This window comes from Dysidea avara, chromosome 7 (assembly GCF_963678975.1).
Source record: "Dysidea avara chromosome 7, odDysAvar1.4, whole genome shotgun sequence".
Taxonomy (NCBI): Eukaryota; Metazoa; Porifera; class Demospongiae; order Dictyoceratida; family Dysideidae; genus Dysidea; species Dysidea avara.
In genome coordinates this window covers 3,319,769-3,346,384 of record NC_089278.1, presented here as the reverse complement: position 1 = coordinate 3,346,384, position 26,616 = coordinate 3,319,769, and the positions used below count along the sequence as shown (strand labels likewise).

Below are 26,616 nucleotides of genomic sequence, written 5' to 3'. Positions count from 1 at the left end.
ACCCTGATTCAAGATCTGCAGTATAGCCCCTTCCAGAGAGGATAGTTCCTCATGCCTCAGCTGCAGGCAAGTTCTCTCACTCATAGCAAATTCTAGTCTGGTGAAGTGCAGACCTTTTAAAAACTAACTTTTTTTTTCTAAAAGGTGTGTACTATGCCAGACTACTTCACTAGAACTGTAGTAGTCCCAAGCACAGAACCCCAGATAGGATTCACCATAAGCCCAGGTGTCACCTGATTGACTTTATTATGACTTTTTTTACAGTATTTATCTTTATGATGTATCAGCAGTTTCATGGAATACAGTGTATACCAGCACTGCAACCACTTATTCTGTTTGGTAGGTATCCAGAGACATATATACCTGGAACTGATTACCTAATGCATGATGAGAGGTTTTCTCCTGCTATTAATGACAGTTGTTCTTTTTTGTTTGTTCGAAATTTGTCTTAAATTTGTTGCATTTGTATTCATGTGTTTTTTTTGTATTTGTGTCCATGTATTTGTTGTGTATCCATGTTAAGTTTTGTACTTGTTAGCTATAGCTATATGTGTATAATTTTGTTTGTATTGTATGCTGTTCTACACGGCAAGGAAGAATGATAGTTGTTGATTGTCAGAGGGTAATTCATAAATCGATCAATCATGTGTGCATAGTGTAGTAAGGTGTAGTGTGTGTGTTGTGTGTGAGGGATCTACACTCTAAAAAGTGAATGTGACACCAAAGTGTGGTGTTACAGGGCACACTTTGTGTGCACAACACACTCAAGTTATATTTTACAGTGTCATCAGTCAATATCAGGTGCACTGATCACACAATGGCTAGCTACATGAGGTGAGTAGTTGGTATAGTGTACCTCTTTCCATGCAGTTTTGCATGAGCTCTTGAATCAGTAGCATAGTACGGTACCCATATATTCAGGCAATTTTGCAATGATTTCAAAGGTTCAGATACTCTAATCATAGATGACACCCAGACCAATCCACTACCCTAATAGAACAGTCACATTCTTACTGTGCCATTATTAACACAGTCTAAAACCATACATGAGACCTGAAAATTTTCCTGGTGCCCCCAGAGACCCCCAGAATGGCATGCATGTCTGTTGTTATAAGAAGTGGAGCCGGCATATAAAGTTTAAAGCATACTGACAAGTTGTATGCTTTACACTTCACATGGCTCCACTTCTTAACTCTTTAGCCTGCTCCTGATACTCAGCCGGTATAGCAGAAGCAGCCTATAGCTATACTGATCAATTGCTAACATGTCAGCTTGAAAGCTTCAATCTCAGAATAGCCCGCACATAGCAACTGGAGCCATCTATCTGTCGCAGGTACTGAATATTTGCAAGCAAACATGCAACTAGATAAAATAGGCTTGCCCCTTCAATGTTATACATTCACCTAGTAATACTGTATCAAAACAAACAAACAAACAAAAAACAACAACTAATTTATGGCGTTACAAAGATGTGAAATGATACGCATGCGCATTAATTTGACGCATTACAGCGAATTGCGGAGTTCTTGCAATGTTTAAATTTAAGCGCATGCGTACAATCGTCAGAATGGCTACTTTAAATAGTCTACAACTTCTCAGTTTTGTTTCTTCTGATGTCCTGAAGAACGGCCACTATCTAAAATAGATGTCTGATTACTTGGAGTGCTCGAAAAGTAAGCAAACTTTAATAATTGATTGTTTTCTTGATCCAAGTGCGCATGCGCTTAAATTTTAATATTGCAAGAACTCCGCAATTCGCTGTACTGCGGTTTTCCATGTCCTTGCAATGCAAAGCGTCATGCGCTAATATTGTGTCAGTATGCGCAGTTCCCCACAGTTCTTTGAATACACCTGTAATGTTCTGTGGCTGTCGAGTTGTATGCGTAGGCATGCCTAAAGTCCTGTGAGTCAGTAGTCGTCACTGAAAATCCGCTGTTGAACAACTGCGCACCACATGCTTGTATAGCGCATGACGCTTTGCATTGCAAGAACTTGGAAAACCGCAGCATGGTATTTTCTGTCGGTTATGCAATATTAGACAGAAAATACGCTCTCCGCGGTACATTATTGCGCATGCGTGGCGGGATAATTGGGGGTATTTAAATGAATGATTGGTTGCTAGGGCAATTCTAGGCCGTTTACCAAGCTACTGTTGCTTCATTTTTATTGAGGGGATGTTAGTGTGTAATGGATGTGATGTGTGGTGTTGACTTCAGTTAATTTTTTATTTATTTTTCCTTTATAGATATTATTAGCTAGATGATGAGCCTACTCAGTTGGACTAGACTCTGGACTATTATATATGTATCATCCATGTGCTTAATCTTGCTTGTGGTTATTGTTATTGCAGTTTGTGTTCGAGAGTGATGCACATGTGGTGCTACAGCTGCATGCATCATGTATGGTTTTTTCCTCCAGCTGTTCTTTTTTACCCATGTGGTTTTTGTTCAGTGGAGGTTTTTTCCCTTGGGGGCAGATTTGGGGTCGGCTGTCTCCAAAATTTAGGCAAAACCAATACTTTATTGTTGTAGACCCTGCTGTAGCATCACACAGGTCTGCAAATCACTGATCACATGGCATTTATTAATGTGTTGGATAGTGTTTCCAGTATCTATGGTATTTCATACTTAGCTATGATGGCGTTTTGTAAATAACAGTCATTAAACTTTTGCTTGGTGCACGGCCAGGCCAACCCCCTAGAGAGTGTGTCTATATACATAGTAAGTGCTGGTGCTTGGTGCACGGCCAGGCCAACCCAAGTGTCTGTGTGTGTCGTGGCATGCAATAGAGTTTAGCGGGGAGCCGGGGTTTTTCAAGTCCGTTGTCCTATTATAATTGCGCATGCGCTAAAAACCTACTAACCGAGGGCCATTCGCTGGTGATAAAGGAGTCACAACAACACAGTGAGTAATATTTTTACCACATTTACAATCATCCATCATAATAGGGCACACACAGTTACCTAATCTCACTTGAATCTGCCATTTCTTTCGCACTGCTAAGCGCATGCGCCAAAATACATAGGACAACGGACTTGAAAACTCCGGTACCGGTAGCTTTGTAATGGTGCTCTTTGTTTAGAATATCGATTGATTGTAGAGCTGAAACTGATGGATTGGTCGCAGTCCTTTATTAACGGCTCTACAAGAGCTTATGACGAGGCACTATCCTTCTACGACTTGATAATGGGACTAGACTCATCCCACAAAGAGATGTTGACTAAACACCTGTGCTATAAGGTCTACGTTCATTCTCCATTTGTTGGTCACCACTGTATTGTACTAGTTGACGGCCAAGGACTATGTGGGTACTTGACACTGGAGTTGTCTGTAATGGAGGACAGTGACGTCCCCGATGGTCAGGCTGTACACAAAGTGGCTCCTAAGGTGCAGCTATATTCTGGTGATGTGAATAAACTGTATTACAAGGGAGAGGTACAGTGTACACTGGAAAGACTTAGTGAACATGCATATGAAGTTTTATCATCCATGGGAGCATACAATTTGGCATTCAACAACTGTCAACATTTCTGTGATAATTTCTTAGAAAAAATTGGTTTGCCAGGTCACATGACTGACACAGCCAAGATAGGATTTGGAAGTCTGATAGTGGCTGCTAGTGTTGGTATTGCTTCAATAGGATATGGATTGTACAGTGCACTGACTAGCAACAGTGAAGACAGTGCAAGTAAAGAGAAGCAAAAGACAAGGCGTGCATGAAAATATATTTAACAGAGATTTCGATTTTAAGGGATTATCACATTAATTTTTGAATGCTTACTTGAGACTTGCAGCAAATTCACACATTGTACTGACAAAATATAATTTGTAGTTTTTGTTGACTGGCTGGTTATTTAGTAAATTATATTTTGTAATGTGTATGATGGCAAATATTTTTGCCAGATGTTTGGATACCTTTGGCAGACTATGCTACACATGATATGGTAGATGGAATCCCATCAGGAGAGTCCATTTGCTTTCTCTACATGTTGCATTACCTGATCAATAGGCGACCATCAAAAACTGATGAAAGCACAATAGCTGCTTTACCAGAAACCTTCCCTTAATAATGAGGTCATGAAGGTAGATACATCTTAGGATTGACCTACCAAATACTGACATAGCCACTGTAATGAGGTGATCACTACTTCAAACTTCACCAGCACAATCATGGCAGCAATACACACATACCGCATGTACGGCCAAAAGAATAGAATTCCCATAGCGATACTCTGTAACTCCACACATCTGATTTGTTGGATAATTTTCACTGACTAGCCTTGATTTTTCATGCCAACCCAAAATTCAAGACTGGCAATATTGTCAGCTTAACTCTGGTAATGTACAGTTGTCAAGCACATCAAGGTTTCTAGATTTTAGGTTGTCATTGTAACTAAACAGCCAATTTTACATGTCGAGATTGTCGACATTATGTAATGTAACAACTTCACAATAAATGATAACCAACAACCCAAAAGGCTCCATTGTCAGATTATAGTGCATAAACATATGTATTGAATTCAAAGATTTGCTTGTTAAGAGCATTCAAATGTAAAACCTAAATATGTGAATCCCATTGGTGAGGGCCACTGTCTATAATTATGTGCATGTACAGCTGGAAGCACACACAGTTACCAGGCTTCCAGTTGTTTACAAGAGATGATGCTTAACCATCTTCAGTTTCAGTTTTCCTTGATAGTAGACAAATTATACATAACCCAAAATAACATGTACAACATTTTTAGGTGTAACTTCCTCCAGTTTTAAAAGGATAGCATATATAGGTCAAGAAATAAGTTCACAGTATTTCTATGTGAGGTGGCCTAATGTGGCAAAACATTAACCATCAGTGACTGAGCACAGTTATTTCAAGTGAAACTTAATGGAAATCACCCTATTGGGTGTTTTAGTGGTATAGCTAGAGAAACAGTACAGAATGTACTTCCTAGCTACACTGAGAAAGAGCCTAGAACAAGGAAATGGCAAAACCACACTCTACACAATGCAGCGGGTCAGGTTTTACATATACAAATATAGCTGCTAAATTCCATCATAAAGACAGTAAGTGCTACATTACACAGGGACTATTTATTGGCAGGTGGCTCATTAATGTAGAACAGAAATGTGATCAAACACGTGATCCATAGTACAAATATCTCGAGCTACCAAGGATTATAGTTAATGGTTCGCCAGTAAAACCCAATGCACTCTAAGATAATCTTTATATGCAAAATATACAAATTTTCATCAGAAATTAATTTTAAATCCTCACATGAATTGTGCACGTGATTTCATTTTTGTTTTACGTTTTGCAAGCAACCTGAAAAATACAGTAGTATAGTTTGGTAACAACCAAACAGCTAATAGGGTAACTACTTCAACATAGTATATTTGTACGTACCCTTACTTTAAGCTCTGTAGTGAGATGTTTAGTACTGGCAGCAACAATCAAATGTACAGGAAATAAAAATAAAATGATGTCCTGAAAGGAAGAATTATATGATGAAATGAAAAAAACAGTGAAATGAAAACTGAATTATTTTTCAATTCCCAGTAAATACTTAATTATGGCTTCAAATAACACTTTCCTGGATGGCTCAGTTTGTTCTATGGGAGATATCAATCTGGTGAGGTTTAAATCAGTCACAGTAGCCACATCCACTTCCAAATGAACACCAGTCAAAACTACACGACCATTACCATGACTACAGCCCACTATAGCATGACCAGTTATACAACTATGCAAACCCTGGTATGATGCAATCACACTGTACAAGTTCCCAGGTTGGTCAGGACCTGGCACAAATTCACAACCACCATTATAGTAAACATTGACATCAAGCGAAGGCACAATAGGTCCAGAAGTTTTGATGAGCACAGGGTGAGCCCCTTCATGATTTTCATACTGAAATCCAGGGAGGATAGTTCCTCGTGCTTTTCCAGGAAAGAACCCGAGTTCTCGTGCACCACATACACTCATAACAGGATCATCCTTTTCAAATTCTACTTCACTAGACCCGTAGTAGCCCCCAGCACAGAGCCCCAGATAGGATCCACCGGATGACACAAACTCTCTAATCATGTGGTTTCCTCTTCCAGCCAGTGCTTCTACATATGGTAAATCTCTCCCTCCAGGCATCACGATTAAGTTAGTACTCTGCTTCCAGTCGCCATCCAACAGTTGTGGAGCAGTGGTCCGCTCTACTGCATAGCTAGCACAGCATCCCTTCTGTTTGATGGACTCAAAACATTGTGACAAAGCATTTACTGCCCAGGACACACAGTCCTCTGAAGCTCCCTGGTTATTATCGGTATACACTAACACCTTTACATCCATGACACTTTGTTTACCTACGAGAGGTAATAGACGTGACGCAATGCGCATTAAATGCGGTTGGTGCCCGCCTCTTCGCAAAGTGTACGAAGGGGCGCCCGGGGCGGGCCCCCCACCTACCAAATTTAAAAGCCCTATCTCCTGTGCGTTGATTAAAATATCGATAACTGAAACTGGTTTGACTGATGTCTTCCTTATTTAACGGCTCTGTAAGAGCTTATGGTGACGCACCGTCTTTCTACGACTTGATAATAGAGTTGGACTCACGTCACAAAGAGATAATGAAGACAAGACTGTACTATAAGGTCTACGTTCATTGCCCAGTTGCAAGTCACCACTGTATTGTACTAATTGACGACCGTGGACTATGTGGGTACTTGACTATAAAGGAGGACGGTGACGTCCCTGATCGTCAGGCTACACACAAAGTGGCTCCTAAGGTGCAGCTATATTCTGGTGATGTGAATAAACTGTCTTACAAGGGAGATGTACACTGGAAAGACTTAGTGAACATGCAATGAAGTTCTATCATCCATGGGAGCATACAATTTGGTACTCAACAACTGTCAACATTTCTGTGACAATTTCTTAAACAAAATTGGTTTGTTGGGCCACACAACTGACACAGCCAAAATTGGATTTGGAAGTTTGCTCTTAGCTGTTGGTATTGGTGCAATTGTAATTGGAGTGGCTAGAGCTTTTAGTAGCAACAACGATGACAGTGACAGTGAAGAAGATGAATAAGATAAGTGACAACTATTTGGAGAACTTATTGCAGCTGATCAACTTACCCAAACATGAATTTTCAAATGTATACACTGACGCAAACTATAGTGTGTAATAAAAAAGTAACAAGCACACAAATTTCATTGGCTGGCTGGTTATTAATAAGTCCAGTAAACTATATTTTGTGTGTGTAATAATAATAATAATGTGTATGATCTTCTATTTAAGCAGATATTGCTGCTAGATGTTTGGAGACCTCGGCAAATGTTGGTCGACTATCGGGCTCCTTCTCCCAGCAACTACGCATGATACGGTAGATAGAATCAGGACAGCCATCAGGAGAGTCCATTCGATAACCTTTCTCTACATGTTGCATTACCTGATCAACAGGCTACAAGACAAACAAACAACTGGTGAAAGCACAGTAGCTGCCTACACACTGAAGCCTTATTAATAGGGCAACCTTTGGGACCAAAAATACAGCCTCAGTAAGAGGTCATGAAGGTACACCTTAATTCCTACTGAGTACTAACATACACCCTGTTCACACTACCTTCTAAGCTGGGTAGAACATGACACAACTCGAAACAAATTGTAGTGTGAATCAATCAAGCCATACTGGGTCCAGTACAGTGCGACAAGGAGAGGCTGGCACAGGTTGGCCTGGGATAAGATACAGTAGTGTGAATGCATTCTGAGCTGGTCAACAATATAACTTGCTTCTGTCAGCCACACAGCAAGACTGAAGGGGACAAGTGCCATTTGAAAATTTAGGTGACCACATGGTGGGCATTAAACACAATTTTGGGACATAATTGAATTATTGTAATATTTGTTAAAACTTTATTTGAGACTGCCATAAACTTTTAAATTCTGTTGTTTACTTATTGACAACATTATTCACATGGTTAACAAGCCATTCTAATTTTTAGAAAATGGAAAATCTAAAATGGCACATGTCCCCCTTTTCCAATGACCCCTCAGTATATTCTATGCTCTAAAACCGTTCTTCAAAATGGCTACAATACCGTAGTTATGATAGACTTTGTAACAGTTATGCTTGAGTTGATATCTAGCTTAAACATAGTGGCTATAACATTGTACGACTTATTTCAGCTGGTTCTACGCTTCCTTGCTACAATTCTAGTGCATTTTTATTAAGTGCCTAAATAATCAAAAGCCAATGCACTTGTTTTAGCTAATTATATTTGGCACTCACACTGTCGAGTTCATGTCAGATGCAGTAGTGTGAACAAGTGCTAACCCAAGTTCAATAACCCGAGTTGAAAACACTCTGGCTAACCCAGGATAGTGTGAACGGGGTGATATAAGGTGATCACTACTTCAAGCTTCACTAGCACAACCATGGCAGCAATACACACACACACCACACACACACACCACACGTGGATATGGCACACGGCCATAAGAGTAGATTTCCCACAGTAATACTCCATAACTCCACACATCTGATTTGTTTGAAAATTTCTACAAGGAGGAATGCTAATTAGTTGTTTACAGGAATAACAAACATACACTTTGTCGCAGTGCCTCAGGCGACGTCCACTTGATGGGGACTTTCCCACCATCCTGAACATACTTGGTTTCTCGTGCTAGCCCAAAATCTGACACTTTAGCAATGTTGTCATCAGATATTAAAACATTTCTTGCAGCCAAGTCTCTGTAATTAAACACAACACATGAAATTTAAGAATCACTATTGACTGGAATGACCCCCATTGTAAACCGTTAAATGTGTATATACAGCCTACAATAACAACACTGTTAAAGAGATTAATACTAAGTAGCCTATCTGCAACAGTACAAACACGATGTGGATATGTGTGATATGTTATAGTTAAAGCACCGCTGTACGTGTGTACGGAAAATACACCACAAGGGGGCTCGAGACACCCTTCAAGTGTTATATTTTTTGCACACAGGCGGTACTTTTAAGTGTTTTACTGTACTTCGTGGTCGTCTTGCTCGGTCTGATTTTCTTGGGTACCTGAACTGCTTTAATTGTCAGTGATCAGACTACCAGTAAGTTGTCATATAATCTATTAGTAATCGTAGAATGAACTGGTAGGATTAATTTGGCATTTGACAGTGTCACGCACATGATCCATCATGCCATCTGTGTGGGTTCTTTTTGCTTCAATTTTTCAGTGTCAGGCTATCAAGTAAGTATCCATGTAGTCTATTTCTAGTCATAGAACCAACTGGTAGGATTAGTCTGGCTAGTTTTAGTGATGTACAATGTCATGCACGTGATCAACCGTGATGAGGTTGTTTTCATAACATTCCTTACAGTACTGCATTGCATAACTGTACTGTATTTTACCAAGCATACTGTATTTGCCCAATTAGCCATATAATTGTGTTGTACGACTCATACAGTACAGTTATGCAGCTAATCGGTACAATATGGAAAATACAACAAACGGTGGCACTTTGTATCCTCCCACGCAAAGTATAATTTCTACAAGGTCACTTGTTTGTAGCTGAACTCTCTACGTGATGGTTTCTTTGTAGCTGAACTCTCTACATGATGGTTTCTTTGTAGCTGAACTCTCTACAAGGTGACTTCTTCTAGCTGATCTCTCTAGAGGGTCATTTGATTGTGATACCAATATTAAAATATTCACATTGTGATAGCTGCACATGGCATGATTTTAATCAAAAATGGCTGGCACAAAGTTTGTCAACAGTAGTGTCAAATACTCTTTTTACACTGGATGACATACCCATGCATACATGTCTTTCGGATGTGTTACTGTAAATATGTTATCAGCTTATACACACTAAGTGTGCGTTCTAACTTGCTGGATTACAAGACAAGCTCCTTGCTATAGACCTACTGAGCTGGATTACAAGACAAGCTCCTTGCTATAGACCATACTGTCAACCTACTGAGCTGGATTACAAGACAAGCTCCTTGCTATAGACCATACTGTCAACCTACTGAGCTGGATTACAAGACAAGCCCCTTGCTATATAGACCATACTGTCAACCTACTGAGCTGGATTATAAGACAAGCCCCTTGCTATAGACCATACTGTCAACCTACTGAGCTGGATTATAAGACAAGCTCATTGCTATAGACCATACTGTCAACCTACTGAGCTGGATTACAAGACAAGCTCCTTGCTATAGACCATACTGTCAACCTACTGAGCTGGATTACAAGACAAGCTCCTTGCTATAGACCATACTGTCAACCTACTGAGCTGGATTACAAGACAAGCCCCTTGCTATAGACCATACTGTCAACCTACTGAGCTGGATTACAAGACAAGCCCCTTGCTATAGACCATACTGTCAACCTACTGAGCTGGATTACAAGACAAGCCCCTTGCTATAGACCATACTGTCAACCTACTGAGCTGGATTACAAGACAAGCTCCTTGCTATAGACCATACTGTCAACCTACTGAGCTGGATTACAAGACAAGCTCCTTGCTATAGACCATACTGTCAACCTACTGAGCTGGATTACAAGACAAGCCCCTTGCTATATAGACCATACTGTCAACCTACTGAGCTGGATTATAAGACAAGCCCCTTGCTATAGACCATACTGTCAACCTACTGAGCTGGATTATAAGACAAGCCCCTTGCTATAGACCATACTGTCAACCTACTGAGCTGGATTATAAGACAAGCTCCTTGCTATAGACCATACTGTCAACCTACTGAGCTGGATTATAAGACAAGCCCCTTGCTATAGACCATACACCTTGTAACTAAACTGCCAATTTTACATGTTGACATTTTGTATTTCACTATTATGATGAATGGACGGTAACCAACAAATTATATTAACAACCCAAAAGGCCAAGGTACCTCCATAGTCATTGTTCAATCCTCTTGTAGCTAAAGATGCTAATTCATAGCCAGCAGAACGAATGGAAATTATTATATTGCTAAATGACATATATTTCCCACAACCCGCAGACCATATATCAAGATGGAACCCTTAAGAACACAATAGGTTTGATGTATATCATGTACTAATATTTCCCATGTTTATTCAAAAGACCAGATGAGGAACCACAAAGCCACCTTTATAGGGACATAGCTCACTGCACACACTCACGTATCCATTCACGCAGGTGAGTTTAAAATTATGACTAACAGCTAACACAATCGATATGTGAGACAGGAACCTTCTGTTGAACAATTTAATGCTGTAATATTACTATTTAATGGAGGAGCTTTCTGAAATATAATTTCCAAATGGCTTACACAGTAGTTGTCTGCCATTTGGAATGAGGTTGAGCATATCAATGGTCCCCCATTCAGATGTAGAACCACAAGGCCGCCTTTTAAAAAGTACCTAACTGTGCATGCTAATGTGTCCATGTGATATACATGTGAGCATACAACAGCTGTAATCTCTAGGAAACTTGGCACTAACACCACTGATATATGAGACTTCACCTTCTATATAGTTTAAATTTCAAATAGTAGGCAACCATTGCGGGACCTGGGCCATTTGGAAACTATATAAAATTGAAGAACAACAGGTTTCAGGAAATGATACATGATGTCAACCCAACCATGAACTGGTTTTAGCGTCTTGCTTTTACCATACGAAACACACAAAATAAAATTTATGAATGCAGAGAGGTTAATGAAACAATTTGGAATTTAAGGATTACAGCTGTCACACATGAAAATTACAAACAAATGCCCAGTTTGTAATGTTTGTGAAACTATTTCCTCTCAGAAAACAGTAAAAATAGCAGACAGCATGTATAGTCTAACGTGTAAGCTAATGTATGGATGAAGACATTACACACACATACAGTGATCACAACTCGACCAGAGAACAATCAGATACAACAACACCATTAGAACTTAACGGACAATTACACATCAATTACTCACCGATGTACTACATTCTTTTCTTCTAAATATTTCATACCACTGCAGACATCTCTACAACAAGGGAGATCCAACATGACAGCTGTTATGTTATTATGGAACATCAAGGAACAAAAAAGAATAACAGGGTCAAGTATACGAATATCATGTCTAGTAAAAATTCAGTGACTACTCTGTACCACAGGAAATCGACGGAAAGCACATGATCTAAACACATACTTTTAAAGGCGCCTATAGATATAATTTTGATGAATTTAACTGATTTGTCAACCTTTTCTGTCAAAATACAGTCAGAACCATCACACCTACCTTGCAAAATCTAGTTGATTTTGTTTAGAGATGACAGCCCTGCCACGTGATCTCAAATAGTCCACCATAGATCCCTATAAAAGATAACTGTAAATGCTTGGATTGCAGCAACAAGTACACAAACCTTAGCCATGTATTCTGTGACTATGTAAACAGGAGTACCATCAATACTTACTCCAATTAGTGACACTAAATTACGATGTCTTAGTTCTCTATTTATATAGCACACAAGATATTAGACAAACAAAACTGAACAAGGCACTATATACTCACGTCATGACTGATGCTTCTGCCAAAAACTTTTGCAAGTCATGTGTCTGATCCTTGAGAGACTTTACTGCAACCTTAGCTTTATTATGCTCTCCTTGGAATACCTCTATAAAACAATGGGGGTAATAAAGGTCAAAATTCTTTAAATAATGCTCACCTCCAAATTCTCCTTTGCCAATTAAGGGACCGAGATTGATGTCTTTTCGTCTGATGGCCCAGCCAGCTACAAGTACAGCTTGCCGAACGCAGTGAATTAAAAGGTTCAAGTACCTTTCTTGAAGGCATCCAGATCAACACACACTTCGTGTTTCCCTTCCTTATCAACAGGAGTACGCAATCTTGTACACAAACCATCAGCCTCTTTTTGGTAATGCTACCAAAGACCAAAACATGTTTGAGGTCATCAAACCAAAGCTCTTGCTAACCTCAACAAGTTTCACTAAATTCTCAAAAAATTCCTCTTCGTCTACAGTTACTCGATTGTTCTTTAGTATCACACGATAATGCTCCACTTTTTTATCATAGCTAACACAACAATACAATGCACTAATACATTAGGAAGAATTAGAGACTTCACTCTAGTATGATATTTAGAGGGTAAGGTGACCATCACTACAGTGTATTCAAAAATGGATAGTGCAGACACAATTTCACCTCCCTCCAAACATGTTTGTGCTAAAATGTAGAGTCTCTACCTGACACACAACGTATAATCCCCTGGAAAGTTATTGCTCTCTCTGACTAGAAAAAGACCGTCCTTTATGACATCCAGTTTCTTTTCAGCCTCATCTCTAGACATTTTACCATGGAACCAGCTGTAGAGCCAGACACAACAATGGAACAATGGCAGCAGTTACAGAGTTAGAATGGAACACTCACGGCATTTCCTGGAGTTTTACTGCTTGTCTTGAGTGACTTGTGTGTACTGGAGGTGCTTCACGTGCACTGCCATCGGTAGAAGGGATCACGAAGTTGGCTGGTATCATTCCTTCCAGTCCATCAGATCTCTTGGCCTTATACCAGTTTGGATCCTGTAAAGAACAGCTGCACAGTCACCCTAGTTAATTTAATAACAATATTACAGGTTGCCTTGTGGCAAAGATGAAAACAAACAAAAAATTTTTTGTAATAGCTTTCAGATTGAATGACACCAAGAGTTGAACTCTTGAGGACACCAGTATGAGAACAGAATAGCATCACCTGATTGTGAATATATTTACCCACCAACATTTCACTAACCTAAAAGCCTACACTACCAATTAAGACTCATCAGAACTGATTAGAATTAATATGCAAATCACATGTGAATGCATTAGTGTACTGTACCCAGTAAAGAGATGGATACTTTGTAAAATGATACCTTAGGCCATAATCATGATACCGTGTCAAGAATTTTAGTAATGAAACAGCATGTTATTGCATTTCAACTATCTGCAGTGTTCCATCACCTACAACCACACTACACTAGAACATAAAGCCATTGCACTACCTAACACTTAATCAGTAATGGGCCAACGTTTATCTTGGCAAATGTTTCGATGAGTTGTGCATTCAAAGGTTGTCATTTACCAGGCCAGAGAATTACATGTCATTTAAATAAGTAAATAGCATCATGATGTATTTAAACAAGGGACCATAAGGCTGAATAGCACCTTAGCTGAAACCCACCAATAGCATGTTCATCAGTCCCTTCTACTTATTACTTAAAGTGGTTAATTTTTGTACATTTACTTATAAGGACATTTACACTTCTCACCCTTGAAGCACTGACAATGGTGAGTACATCACCTTTCTTGAATGGCAGGTCCTGAGCAAGTCTCTCTCACAATTTATTAACATCTAAAGTTGTTCTTACGTGCGTAGCCGATCCAGCAAAGTTATATTTCGCGACACATTCTGTTCCACGTGACCACTAGACGTGCAAACGATTTCTAACAAGGGATGGTGCAACAAACATCAGTGAGCATACCAATTGTCCTTGTGAAGCCATGATCGTCAACCTCTGTCAATCCATACGGTAACCTACAAAGAAATAAGTATTCAAATGTATTCGCACTTTGATTAGTCCAGCTTCGCATCGTATGTATCTTTTTTTTTCCTAAACACAACCGTACTGATTCTTAACGCTAGCTATTTACTGGACTCCTTGTCAAAATAGGAATGAGGACAACACTTCACTACTTCGTTGCAACTACACAGCATCTTAACACAAAGCTCACCGTGCTGATCTCAAACATTCGCCATGTTGAATACCAACCTCACGTGATCACAAACAAACAACGCGCATGCGTAAATATGACGCATTATATAAGAAACTTGTAAGCTAAGAGAAAATACAACTTTGACATTATCAAAAATAATTGAGGGAACTGTCTGCATTAAAAACTTCAGCACTCTTTCTTAGATCATTACTCCTGGTCCAACCATCCGTGCAGCAATCAAACTATCCGCGACATCTCTTCTTTGAATGATCTCCAGTGCACTCAACAGTGAAAAGAGTCGTGCTTCCACACCTCGAGAGCTGAGCCACTCTCGTAGCATCCGCTCTCCTGGAGATTGCTCATTGAAGTTCTGCTCTACCTGATTGCTGTTGTCAGTTATGGCTGGCAAAGAGACAATGCTATGACGAATGCTAAATTTCCTCAGCTCATCATCTGAAAATCCGAGCAAGTGGCCTAGCTCTTTCCAAGAATGCCCCAAAGTGTTAGCAACAACAATGATGTCATCAACTGTGACCAGTTCTAAAGCGGAATAAAACAGTCAACACATAATAGTGCACACACACGCACGCACGTACACGCAAACAGGTACACACACAATACCTATGTCATCATTAACAGAAGTCTGGAGATCACTGGATGCACCAAACCATCTTGTTATGCCCAATAATGGCAAGAACTGGCTCCCAAGCTCACAAACCAGCAAACCTGCTTCCATCCACTCCTCAGAATCATTGAGAATGATGTAATGGGATCCTCCCTTACTGCTACGATTACTTTGTGCACAATGGCAAGGCACACAAAGGTCAAAGTCCATTTGTGGAATCCACTGATGGATAATGTCCATTATGGCAGCCTGTACAAACATCAGCACAGCCAGGCAAACATCATGGCTAGGGGCACTCATGCTTGAACAAGATTCCCTGATTGCTTGACTATCTTCAGTATGTGATGACAGCCTCTTCATTCCTGCTGTCTCATGTAGTGTTAAAGATATGAAGTTTGATTTGAGAGACAAGATGAGTGTGGTAGTTTCATCAACTTCAAAGCAAGCATTGTTAACATACAACCTCACGTCTGATGGATAGCTTTGGATACAACGAGCCACCAGGCGGTAGTACAAACCAGCAGGAATGTGACCACTTTTGAAGCGGAAATAAAGCGGCTGGAGTTCTGTGTTGCTCATGTCTGAACTGATATGTGGTGGTGCCTCTTCTTCAACCAGGGATGGAACAAATATTTGAGAGATTGCCCCACCCATGTTGATGTATGCAGCATCACTGCTGTCACTCCCTGTCTGCTGCGAGCATGACAGACAACAGATGAGCTCCATCTTGTGCATTATCTGCAACAACTCTGCTTTATTCGTCACATCTTTCCAGACCAGGTTAAGCAAGTTCTCTGACAAAAGACCACTGGAAGCTAGTGCATCTATTTCCTTAGAAGCACTATTGTATGCTTCTGTGTTGTGTGCTGAAGCGAGTGACAAGAGAGCGCTGATGTTCTTTAAGAACCACACAGGTGATGTGACGATCACATTTCTCAACATATGGGAGAGATCAAAGTGTAAGATAATATGACAGCCAGAAAGAAAACCAAGCAGTTGGTCAAAATCATCTTCTTCTTCCACACCACACACATTGTGGGACAAAGTTCTCAGCTGCTCTAGCGTGATGAAGTGTCGCCCCAAATTATCAAGTTGGTTGATCTTGGGAATGATGTGTAGCCATCTTAGGGGTATCTGTTGTCTGCATAGCTTGCGTGTGAGGTCCATCAAGTAACGTTTTATTTCGTCAAAGTTAGATCGTTCTAGGATGGATGATGAGCTGGCAACAAATTTGGCAGCAGCCACATATGCCTTGAAGGATGAATCATTCACAGCCTGTGTGACAATCCGGAGACGATGACTAGCAACAGACATCGACACTTTATCACAGTGAGTCCCGATGAGTACAATTCTGGCACCACGCTGTAGCTCATGTTGTGGTTGGTGCAAGCAAATGTCTGTAACTTCATTCAAGATGTGATCAAGGTAGATGGAATGACCTGTAGTACAACTAGGTGACTTCTGAGCAGAAGGAGACTCTGAGTTTGCATAAACATGATAGGGGTCAAGGGAAACATCAAATGTGACTATGGAAAGGGAGCTGGGGGTGACTAACAAAGGTCTGAGTAGTGAGTGGGGCTTCCCCCCAGGGGAATCTATTATTTTACCATATATGGTTGAAGATTGTATTGACTGTGGGGTATACTGATTCAAAGTTTCGACAATTTTTTTGACAATTGGTTCTGGAATGACAGATGGTGACATGATTCCTGAAGGGCTATCACTATGACCATTGAGTACAGTACCATCGTCAGATAAAACTGATATTTTGGGTGGACCCTTTGATGATGGTGGATGTGAATGCTTAGGTGGTGTGGTGTCCTTTTCACCCTTGCCTACTTTCTTACTTTGTGATCTCTTAAAAGAAGACAAGAATCTTCGCTTCACCTTAGGTTTCATCTGACTAGGCTTGCTAGGAATAGAGCTGCTGCGTCTTCTAAATTCAACCCCATCAAACATTCCATCGGCGGCTAACAGATCCTCTTGTGATCGGCTGCTGGGGGTGCTATGCAGACCAAATTGGTTTGCAGGATCCTTTAAAATATCACTAACAATCACGTGCACCAACTGTTCTTCAAAAGTTAGGACATTGCTGGTAGAGTTCCAGTGAAGATGATCTCTCAACTCTAAAAGAGTCTCTTCTAGTGTAATGGCAACCGAGCTTGGCTCATGCATCCTGAAATCTTCCCCTTTCAGGCTTCGCATAAAGCTAGTCTTTCCTGATCCTTCTGGACCACACATCAAAATACTGGACAGAAACAAAGTGATTCTACGAGTCTTTGGAGCCTCCTTGTATGTGCTGATGGCAGTGGGACTTGAGGCCAATAATTCCAAATTATCTGTGAATTGTACACAATGACAGCAACACAAACTAGCAGCCACTAACCAAGTCCTCTTGCTGGTAGCATAGTCTGCATGGTTGGTGAAGGCACCCTGGAATCACCTACAACAGAGTTAAAGGTAGTGCCATGGTTAGGCACAATTATCACATACCTTGATCACCAGCTGTTAACATTTCCCGAAGTTTCGGGAATGGAGGACGCTGTGAAGGCTCCATCATCCAACACTCTTCCATGATGGCATATATATAGTTGGGACAACCATCTGGTGGATCCATCCTATAGCCATCCTCCAGCTGTTCCAGGATAATGTCTGATGGCTGTGGTAAAACAAACACAAGTTAGCTGGGCAGTCTGCATGTCAGCCATTACAACTCACTATGCTTGGGAATGGTACACGACCAAAGGAGAATATCTCCCATAGCAGAATACCATAGCTCCACACGTCAGACATAATAGAGAATCGCTAAAAAGGTAATCGTATACTTTACAATTTCTTTGTGTCAAATAGCCAACTTACACTGCTTTTCAATGCCTCAGGAGCTGTCCACTTTGTTGGGAACTTCCCTCCCTCATTGGGCACATAAATGTCTGCTTTACGAGCAAGACCCAAATCAGAAACCTATTATAACAAAAACTACTACAAGGGCATGCAGCCATCAGCATAGGTAGTACCTTAGCTTGTCCATTTCCATTCAACAGTACATTCCTGGCTGCAATATCTCGGTGGACAAAGCCACTATCACTCAAATATACCATCCCATTACACACATCCCTAGGTGGATACACATGTAACTAAGTAATACATTTCCCTTGTCTTATACGTACTTGGCAAAACTTAGTAGCTCTTTTTGAGATATAACAGCTCTGCCTCTAGTCATCAGGTACTTGGAAAGTGCTCCCTATAAGAATAAGAGATAAAATTTCCATAATGCAAAACAATTAACACCTTTCCCATTAGTTCCATGACAATACTTTGAAGGGTGTTACCATGGTAATGAACTCCCACCAGCTGTACAACATTTGGGTGACACAAATGCCTGCGCATGGATCATGTGAGCCCATGTGACTTAATACAATGCCATTATAACTCACGACATGATAGCAGCTTCTCTAGTAAAGTTGGAAATTGCTTGTGCATTCTGTTTCTGGCTCAACAGTGTCTTTATAGCTACCTGCAGTCCCCGATATTCACCCGCATGTACCTCTAAACAAAACCCACCAAAATTCTAAATGCTAACAATAACTAAACTAAAATCCTTACCCCCAAACTCTCCTTTTCCAATCACTTGGCTGACAATAATTTCTCTCCTTGATAGTCCCCATTCTGATCAATATTTTACTTACCATAAACTAGTTTGCTAATGTCAATACAACTCACTCTGCTCAAGAACATTAATGTCCACAAAGAACTCCAAGTGACTTTGTCTGGTAACTGGTTCTGTCAGTTTGATCCCTGAAGCAGAATCAGTGTGAGTTTTGTAGTACTGTTAACAAGAGTATGGCTACTATAAGAGTGTCAGCTGCATTATAACCAACCTCTACTAGCTCACAGAGACTGTCTAAATATATTTTACCATCAATTGTCAGCCGACGTTTCTTGAAGTTCATTGCCAACAAATAATGTCTAACTGTTCCAGTACAACTAAATAAACAGTAACAAAAAGTTTATGAAATCTCCAAGTGTGTAACTATGAAGCCATCATTAACAGTTTTTTAAATATAAATAATTCCCTGCAAATGAAGAAACTTTATTATTATCACATCAATACAATCAACAGCATAAATGCTAATTGCTAGTACAAGCCATAAATATAATACCACCAGTGGTTGTTTCACTTACATCACAGCGAGTGCAAATATTCCATTTGTGTGCTGGCTAGTGCGTAGCAGAAACTGTCCTTCTACATTCCTGTCCAGCAATTTCTCTGCTTCAAATCTGGTAATGGAGCCATGGAACCACCTGTAGCATCAACTAATTGTCCCCCTGTAAAACATAAGGTGCTTTTGCTCACGGCATTGGTTGCATGGGGACAGGAATACGATCCATTAGCAGTGAAGCACCCACACTGCCTCTATTACCTCCAGCAGTGATCATCTCATAACACTTTGTGACCTGTGTGTGGAGACCGTCAGTTACCATGAAGCCATATGAAGTGTATATAAAATTCCAATAGCAGATTATTCAATATATTAGAGTAAAATAACGTCTTAAGCCTCTATGTCATATTCATAACTGTATTAACACACCTCGCTCATTTCCTTCACAACAATCAGAACGTCTCCATTCTTGAATGTGAGCTCCTACAAAAGCACACCAGTTACGTTAGCTCTCCACTTAATAAGAGATGTGCATGCAGTTTTTGCACTTACGCCGTTCCTCGTTCCGCGGTGAGTGCAACGCGCTCGACATATTGTCCCCGACGTATAACGTTCGCAGCACTACAGGAGTGTAAGAACAAGTCTCAAACACGCCTAAACTCAACTAATACAGTACACACTGACCTCCATACGCTCTCCCCCGGTATCGAAGTTAACACTACCAATACGAGCCCATAAAAAGTATTTGTGAGAAATAATAAGTACAGGCGCTTAATGTTCCGTAGAATCTGTCCAGTCATGTCATAACGAGCAGGATAACAGAAGATGGCAGGCAACACTTATTACCGTACAGATAGTACCCCTCCTGATGCACATCTCCATATGGCGGTAAGGCGCCTCATAAATGTGAAAATGCGTAATATGTAGCACACTCCCTCTTTAGATTTTGCCACTCTATGATCACGTGAAGTGCCCAATTTGTCACTCATCGTACAGGAGTGCGTACATGACCACATGTGGCCATAGGTTCTGTGAAGAGTGCATCAGAGAGTGTGTCAACAGGAGGTCTGTGTGTACTTTTTTGCAGGGGTAGGTAACAACCTGAAATTTTGTAGGTCACCTCTGAAATTATTTCTGAAAGATGAAATATTGCCTGAAATTTTGTACATTTGAAAGATGAAAGTTTACGATCAAACAGATGTGACGGGAGTTTACGAAATTTTACGGGCATTTAAAATTATGGATTTTAAAATTTGGAAGTACTGGATATATGAAGCAAAATGTTCTTTGAAAGATGAAATATGGGCACCCATATTTCAAATTTTGAAATTTTGTTGACAATTTTGGCTCGTTACCTACCCCTCATTTTCTGCCATATATGTAACCTGACCATTCATGTGTACACACAGGCACCAATGCCCAATTTGCAACACAAGGATTACGTCTAGTCATCTAATTAAGGACCATCAAACAGATACCTTCATTGGTAAAGCATTGTATGTAAAATAGACACTGTATGTCTACATGAGTATGGAGCTCCTATAGCTAGTTTGCTATTTAAATAGAAGTCCAAGTACATATTTTTTATTCCAGTACTAGTGTTGTGAGCAAAATGAAAAAGGAAATGTCTGGTCTTCAATAACTATGACATTATTACATTATGTTGCCATACAACAACAAAAATCTGATAGAAGGAAAAGTTAACAAGCCTGCAACTTAGTCAACTTTTGAACTGATTAAATTTTTGATGTAATCATAGATCTAGATACTCACATTTAAAGGTGTTTTGGTGTTTGATAACTTAAAAGTTGACAAGTCAAAAGTGAATGCATTATGCTCTTCACAAAAGGTGAGGAGTGTGTAACAAATACTGTAAAATTCATCAACTGACTTTTATTATTGTATTGTGACAAAGCAATTTTGGTCCGGTCCAGTCCAGTCTGGGTTTTATCCATCCCCCAAAATTTTCTGTTGTGTGTTAATCTATATAGCATTTCTACAAACTGAAAGACGCAAAGCTGAACAGCTCAACTTTGAGAGAGTGATAGAAGAAGGTACTAGTGTGCAATTGTACAATTCAGACTATAATTCACTGTCACATTGTCCAGCAACTAACAATGCCTTTTCTGGTCAAAACAAACTAATATCAGCTGTGGAGGCCGTCCTCCATAAACATCTCAGAGAGAGTCTCACTGTACATGAGCAGTACCATCAGGTTAGTGGTTACATTATGAAAGTCCATGTGACTGTATTGATGTGATCTGAAGGAGCTGAAACAACAATATGCCCAAGCACAACATAGGATAAATCAGGAAGCTCGTGCAGAAGAACAAAAAGTTATTCAGGATTTCCCACACGACCCTGATGCACCAGGTTTTGTGTACATCATGTGTGTGCCATTATGGTGACTGTGTCTACCCAACTAGAACGTCTTGTTAGGTTGAAGGAAATAGAAGACATAGCAACAGCGAAGAAGGAAAGTCTCAAAACAAAGCTTCAAGTGACGGTTCAGATGTTGGCGGATGCTTATGACAGGTCGGTAACATCACATTAAAGATAATCTAAATGATTTGGTGTGCAGGTACTTGACACAACAGTTGCCTAGCCAACCAACCACCCTACCTGTAACTGTTACATTGAAAGTTCCAAGCAAAAATTTTGTTGCTGCTGGCATTATAGTGCAACCAGATGAGAAGTGGGTTGTCATGGCAATATGAAACCATTTACCTGTGTTGCATAGTATGGTTGACTTGTGTAGCCGACTGTATCGTCTGATGGAGGAACGTAACTTTAATATTGTCTCTTTCCCACCACCAAGTGAAATGGCCATGGAGATATATCAGTGAGGAATAACTAAGGGATCGGTTGTGTCATCTCATGTGTTTTCTTGTTAGACCATTTGATGCTGGTGATATTGGTAATGATGAATGCGGTATCCCTGTTTCTGTGGATACCATACCTGTGTTACAACATTCAATGGTGAATTGAGTGTTATGTATGCAATTCTGAAATATAATTTGTGTGATACAGAAGCCTGGCTCAGAGATTCACTTCTCAGGCAACATAATATTAGAAAGGTACTGCTACAAATGAACATGGAGCAGTTACTGTTGCCCTGTCTGTAGTGACCTGCCCAAGACTTGTTTTGCTGTCATGTACAAGCCAGGGAAGGATCAAGTGATGGACTACTATCGCTGCACAGAATGTAGCATCAACTGTGAGTAGTTGTATCATCATATGTACCTCATTAATGTAACCACCTCCTGGAGCAAATAATATGACATCAGTAATAAGGTGGTCTGAAATACACCTTAGTTATGTCTGGGACCTACTTAATAATGAGGTGGTCTTATTAAAGAGGTCATGAACTAAACCATGTTTGGGACCTATTTGATGTGGTCACTTGAGTGTGTGGTTTTAGTAGCTGCTAAGTATATCATTTACTATCAAAGCCTCACAAGGTTGTATGTGCAGAGTAGACCATTAGGCATTTGTGTTATGTTGATAACACAAGTGGAAGTGCCACTTGTGGAAGTGCCACTTGTGGAAGTGCCACTTGTGGAAGTGCCACTTGTGGAAGTGCCACTTGAGTTTGTTCAACTTTCCTGGTAAATTGCAAATTGTTCTTTATTGTTTAAGCTTAATAAAATAGTTGTTGTTAAGGTTCTCAGAGAATCAAACTGTATAATCAATTTTTCATACCCATGAAGTTAGCCTTTTAGTTACAGCCTTTGATGTAAGTAATTTTATAAACACAGCCATTGTTGGAGTTTTATTAAATCACAACCCAAGAATGAGTGGGTAGATAAGTTGCCATACCAGGGAAACCCTAAAGGTGGTGGCTCCAAGGTGTGGCTTGTAATGGTTGTAATCCATGTGGCTTCAACCATGGCTTCTGACAATGTGAAAGTGTTGAAATAATTTTTTGGCCATTAAATCTTTTGCATGACCAACTTCTTTGTAATCACTTATTGTCAGCATCAGTTATGTCTATGGGGGAAACTTATGGTATAGAAGTAGCTAACCTGTGGTTTGTGTTTGCTTGAATTTATCAATTAGAAACATGTTGAGGTTTAATTGGTATCTAATAACTTAACATGATGTGTTGACCACATTAGACTGGTTGTTTGGGTAGTGAGGTGGAGGAGGATAGGCTGTAAGTGTAACATGAGCCTTCTGTGGTGGTTGGCCTACAAAATTAATGAATCATTTCAGAAACCAAAATATATGTTTTAAATGCAGCCTGATGTGTGATTTCTATCCAGTAAGCTGTTTGATATTTCTTCGGTTTGCCCCATAGGAAGTTAGGTCATGGCACTGTGATATGATGTATTGCTACGTGTTATTACACAATCAAACAAGGTGGTATTGTTATTATCTAGCCTTTTGTCACATTCACACAAAGTACATGTAATTTTTGTTTCTTAGCTACGTAGGAAAGCCATGCAAAGTGTTGGGTGTGGCAAAAAGAGTGATCCTGAAAACTGTGATTTATCTATATTAATTATGCATTAGAATAGTGAAAACACCACCTTGAGTACAATATGGAAAAAATAGTACAAGAGTGTGGGTGAGAGACTAATACAGCACGAGGTGAAGCCAAGTGCTGTATTCGGCTCAAGACCACACCAGAGTGCTATTTTTTCATATTGCATACAGTGCTTAAAGTGCTTCCTGGTCGTCTTTGTTTGAAGCATTCATTTTGTACAGTTGAACCGTGTCGGTTTTCAGCTGGTAAGTGTCTATTACAGGTTTGGTTGTAAAACAAACAGATAGCATTGCTTTGTCTTCTTCTGGTGATTTAAACTGTTACACACATCAACAGTGCTGTACTTTCCTTTTCAGTGCTGTATGGAGATAATAACACTCGTATTTGTTTGATCTTTGCACCCCCCCCCCCCCCCCCCCCCCCACACACACACACACACACACACTACGTATGCATGCACAACACTACACACACACACACACACACACGTACATGCATGCTTGATACATAATCTTATTTACATATTTATTCATATCATTTTAATTCCCAGGGGTGTGTCAGCCATGTATGGAGGTGTGTCATGAAGGTAACATCTTAGTGTACTCACATGTGTCACTACTGCACTGTTCCTACAGGTCATACACTGGTTCCCTACATATCTAAGCACAAACCAACCTGGTAAGTGTATAGTTACATTCTGATCACTCGTAGCTTGAATAGCAAATGAGATAGCCATTCAGCCATTTTAACACCACCATAAGGCTATGCATATAGCATATCACAGATTCATGATTTAGCTTTTAATTACTTGGGTAATTGTGTGAGTAAATTCCGGATGTCATTGTTTCCATATTAGGGCGTGTTGTTATTGTCCCAAGAAGGCAAAGGTAAGGATCATGTGATCTTGGTAAGTTGAAATGTTCAATGTATTCCTTGTAGTGCATCATTCAGAACACAACATGATTGGCACCCAGTGGGATATATTTTTCTGTTAATTAAACACTGTATTTTTATAAGAATAAGATTGTTCACTTGCTCTGCCATGTCAGAGTTCTTATAATGATGAGTTGAGATGAAAACAGATATATATTTCTAATGTCAACATTGATGTATGTTATAATCTTGTACAACAACACTTGGTACAAGTGTTTAATACATAACTGTCCCAAATAAAGTTGGTTGCTGATTGTTTGTATTTGATGAGGCACAATTTTTTACTTAATTTGTAAAGTGATGCTTATCTCTGTGATTGAGCTTATGTTTGATTCACTTATCAGTCTAAACAATTTGGTTTATAGGCCGGCTCTTACAGATATCAGTTTGCTATGCAGTACAAGCTCACCATTCTCAGCTGACACATTAGTAACATTGATATTGTACTAATAAGAACTTTAACACTACCATGCAGTGACAGACTTCACTGTGCTACCTAGGTGGTGTACATCAAGAATTAATGAAGTTGATTTTAGCTATCAATGATTTAGTTAGTTTATTAGTTTCATGGGATCATTTGGAGTGTGGTGAGGGCTGACTAGGCAAACTTGAGTCAAGTACTTGTTAATTTTTTATACCAAACAGTGAGATTTACATGAGAGATGCAACATAGAAATTTTCTCTAAAGTATAGCATGTTATTTGTCACTATAATGGTTAGTGAACCTATTGGTTCACTAACCAATAGGTGAAGAGATTCACAGATTCTTCACCTATTCAGAGATTCACAGATTCTTCTTGGCTTGCTCAAGCAGTGAAACACTCTTTGCTGTAAAGTAATGGCCAACTTTTTCTCCGCATTTATATGTATTACAGAAGGCAAAGCAAACATAACTGTTCTATTGAGTATCTCAATTTTACAGCACACAATTTTCCTCCAGATTTTCAAGGGGATTTCAAACAACACACAGTTGCTAGCAGTGGGGGTCTAGGGATGTTCAGAGACCTTTAATACTTTATGGTCCAAAACTAAACAGATTGGTATATTTATTAAGGCTTTACAACACAAAATGCTGAAGGTCTGTAGGACACCTGGTCCTACAGCCTGTTTTAAAGTTGTTACATAAAGCAAAAGGTGGAGAAACAATCCATGACTGGACCTGGGCGGCCTCGAACCTGCAGCCATCCGATTAATGCTCAAACGCTTACAGGAGTCTGCCAGGCAGTCAGGATGTTTTCTCCTTGTCAATTTCATGTAGCTGGTCACTGTAAAGCATTAATAATAATAATATGAAACTGACAAGGAGAAAAAGAATTAATGTGATAGTTAATCATATCATAACTCCCTGGGACACAGCTATGTAGCTAGTGGGCTTACATATTCAAACATAAATCCACTAAATGATTTGTAACTTGAACAATCAAAGCATTATTTTGATTTCAAGGATGTCTTGTGTATCTATTCCCATACAATTACTGACTATAAGACAGATGTAACATTCCTTCCTCAATGAAAATTTATTGCAATATTTCTATAGGGATGTTCAATTAAAGTTGTATACTTGACTGTTCTATTAGAGTATATAGGATCTTTCAAGAGGCCTTATGGATCCTTCCCTGAGAGTTGAAGCAAGTTTTGTTAGCTACTATTTGTTGAGCTGTATTGTATGCTGTTACTCA

General features: G+C 39.7%; 4 protein-coding genes across 4 annotated transcripts; 1 reads left to right on the top strand and 3 right to left on the bottom strand.

The window, feature by feature from the left end:
• Positions 1-5,535: 5,535 nt before the first annotated feature.
• On the bottom strand, positions 5,536-6,336 carry LOC136259887 (uncharacterized). Its single transcript, XM_066053443.1, has one exon. The coding sequence runs from the start codon at positions 6,334-6,336 to the stop codon at positions 5,536-5,538; it is 801 nt and encodes a 266-aa protein (XP_065909515.1).
• Positions 6,337-7,115: 779 nt separating this feature from the next.
• On the bottom strand, positions 7,116-14,837 carry LOC136262072 (tyrosine-protein kinase CSK-like). Its single transcript, XM_066056212.1, has 16 exons — positions 14,749-14,837; positions 14,499-14,551; positions 14,385-14,441; positions 14,286-14,336; positions 13,409-13,560; positions 13,225-13,344; positions 12,955-13,054; positions 12,800-12,902; positions 12,687-12,752; positions 12,533-12,635; positions 12,384-12,471; positions 12,260-12,333; positions 11,954-12,004; positions 8,596-8,740; positions 8,461-8,547; positions 7,116-7,450 (listed from the first exon to the last, which is right to left on the bottom strand). The coding sequence occupies exons 2-16, from the start codon at positions 14,517-14,519 to the stop codon at positions 7,283-7,285; spliced, it is 1,386 nt and encodes a 461-aa protein (XP_065912284.1). The 5' UTR covers positions 14,520-14,551; positions 14,749-14,837; the 3' UTR covers positions 7,116-7,282.
• Positions 14,833-20,447, bottom strand: LOC136262071 (uncharacterized). The gene is made up of 18 exons (XM_066056211.1): positions 20,200-20,447; positions 20,068-20,136; positions 19,945-19,998; positions 19,710-19,810; positions 19,538-19,657; positions 19,234-19,339; positions 19,076-19,181; positions 18,959-19,021; positions 18,790-18,901; positions 18,644-18,734; positions 18,523-18,596; positions 18,370-18,469; positions 18,215-18,316; positions 18,074-18,160; positions 17,849-18,014; positions 17,742-17,798; positions 15,352-17,694; positions 14,833-15,270 (listed from the first exon to the last, which is right to left on the bottom strand). Exons 1-18 carry the CDS (start codon positions 20,203-20,205, stop codon positions 14,930-14,932), a joined length of 4,098 nt encoding a protein of 1,365 aa, XP_065912283.1. The 5' UTR covers positions 20,206-20,447; the 3' UTR covers positions 14,833-14,929.
• LOC136262073 (uncharacterized) lies at positions 20,244-25,110 on the top strand. Its single transcript, XM_066056214.1, has 16 exons — positions 20,244-20,403; positions 20,459-20,580; positions 20,925-21,001; positions 21,507-21,569; positions 21,624-21,730; positions 21,783-21,888; positions 21,942-22,050; positions 22,097-22,210; positions 22,256-22,357; positions 22,410-22,494; positions 22,546-22,592; positions 22,641-22,732; positions 24,555-24,590; positions 24,640-24,682; positions 24,861-24,891; positions 24,944-25,110. Exons 1-16 carry the CDS (start codon positions 20,341-20,343, stop codon positions 24,965-24,967), a joined length of 1,221 nt encoding a protein of 406 aa, XP_065912286.1. The 5' UTR covers positions 20,244-20,340; the 3' UTR covers positions 24,968-25,110.
• Positions 25,111-26,616: the final 1,506 nt, after the last annotated feature.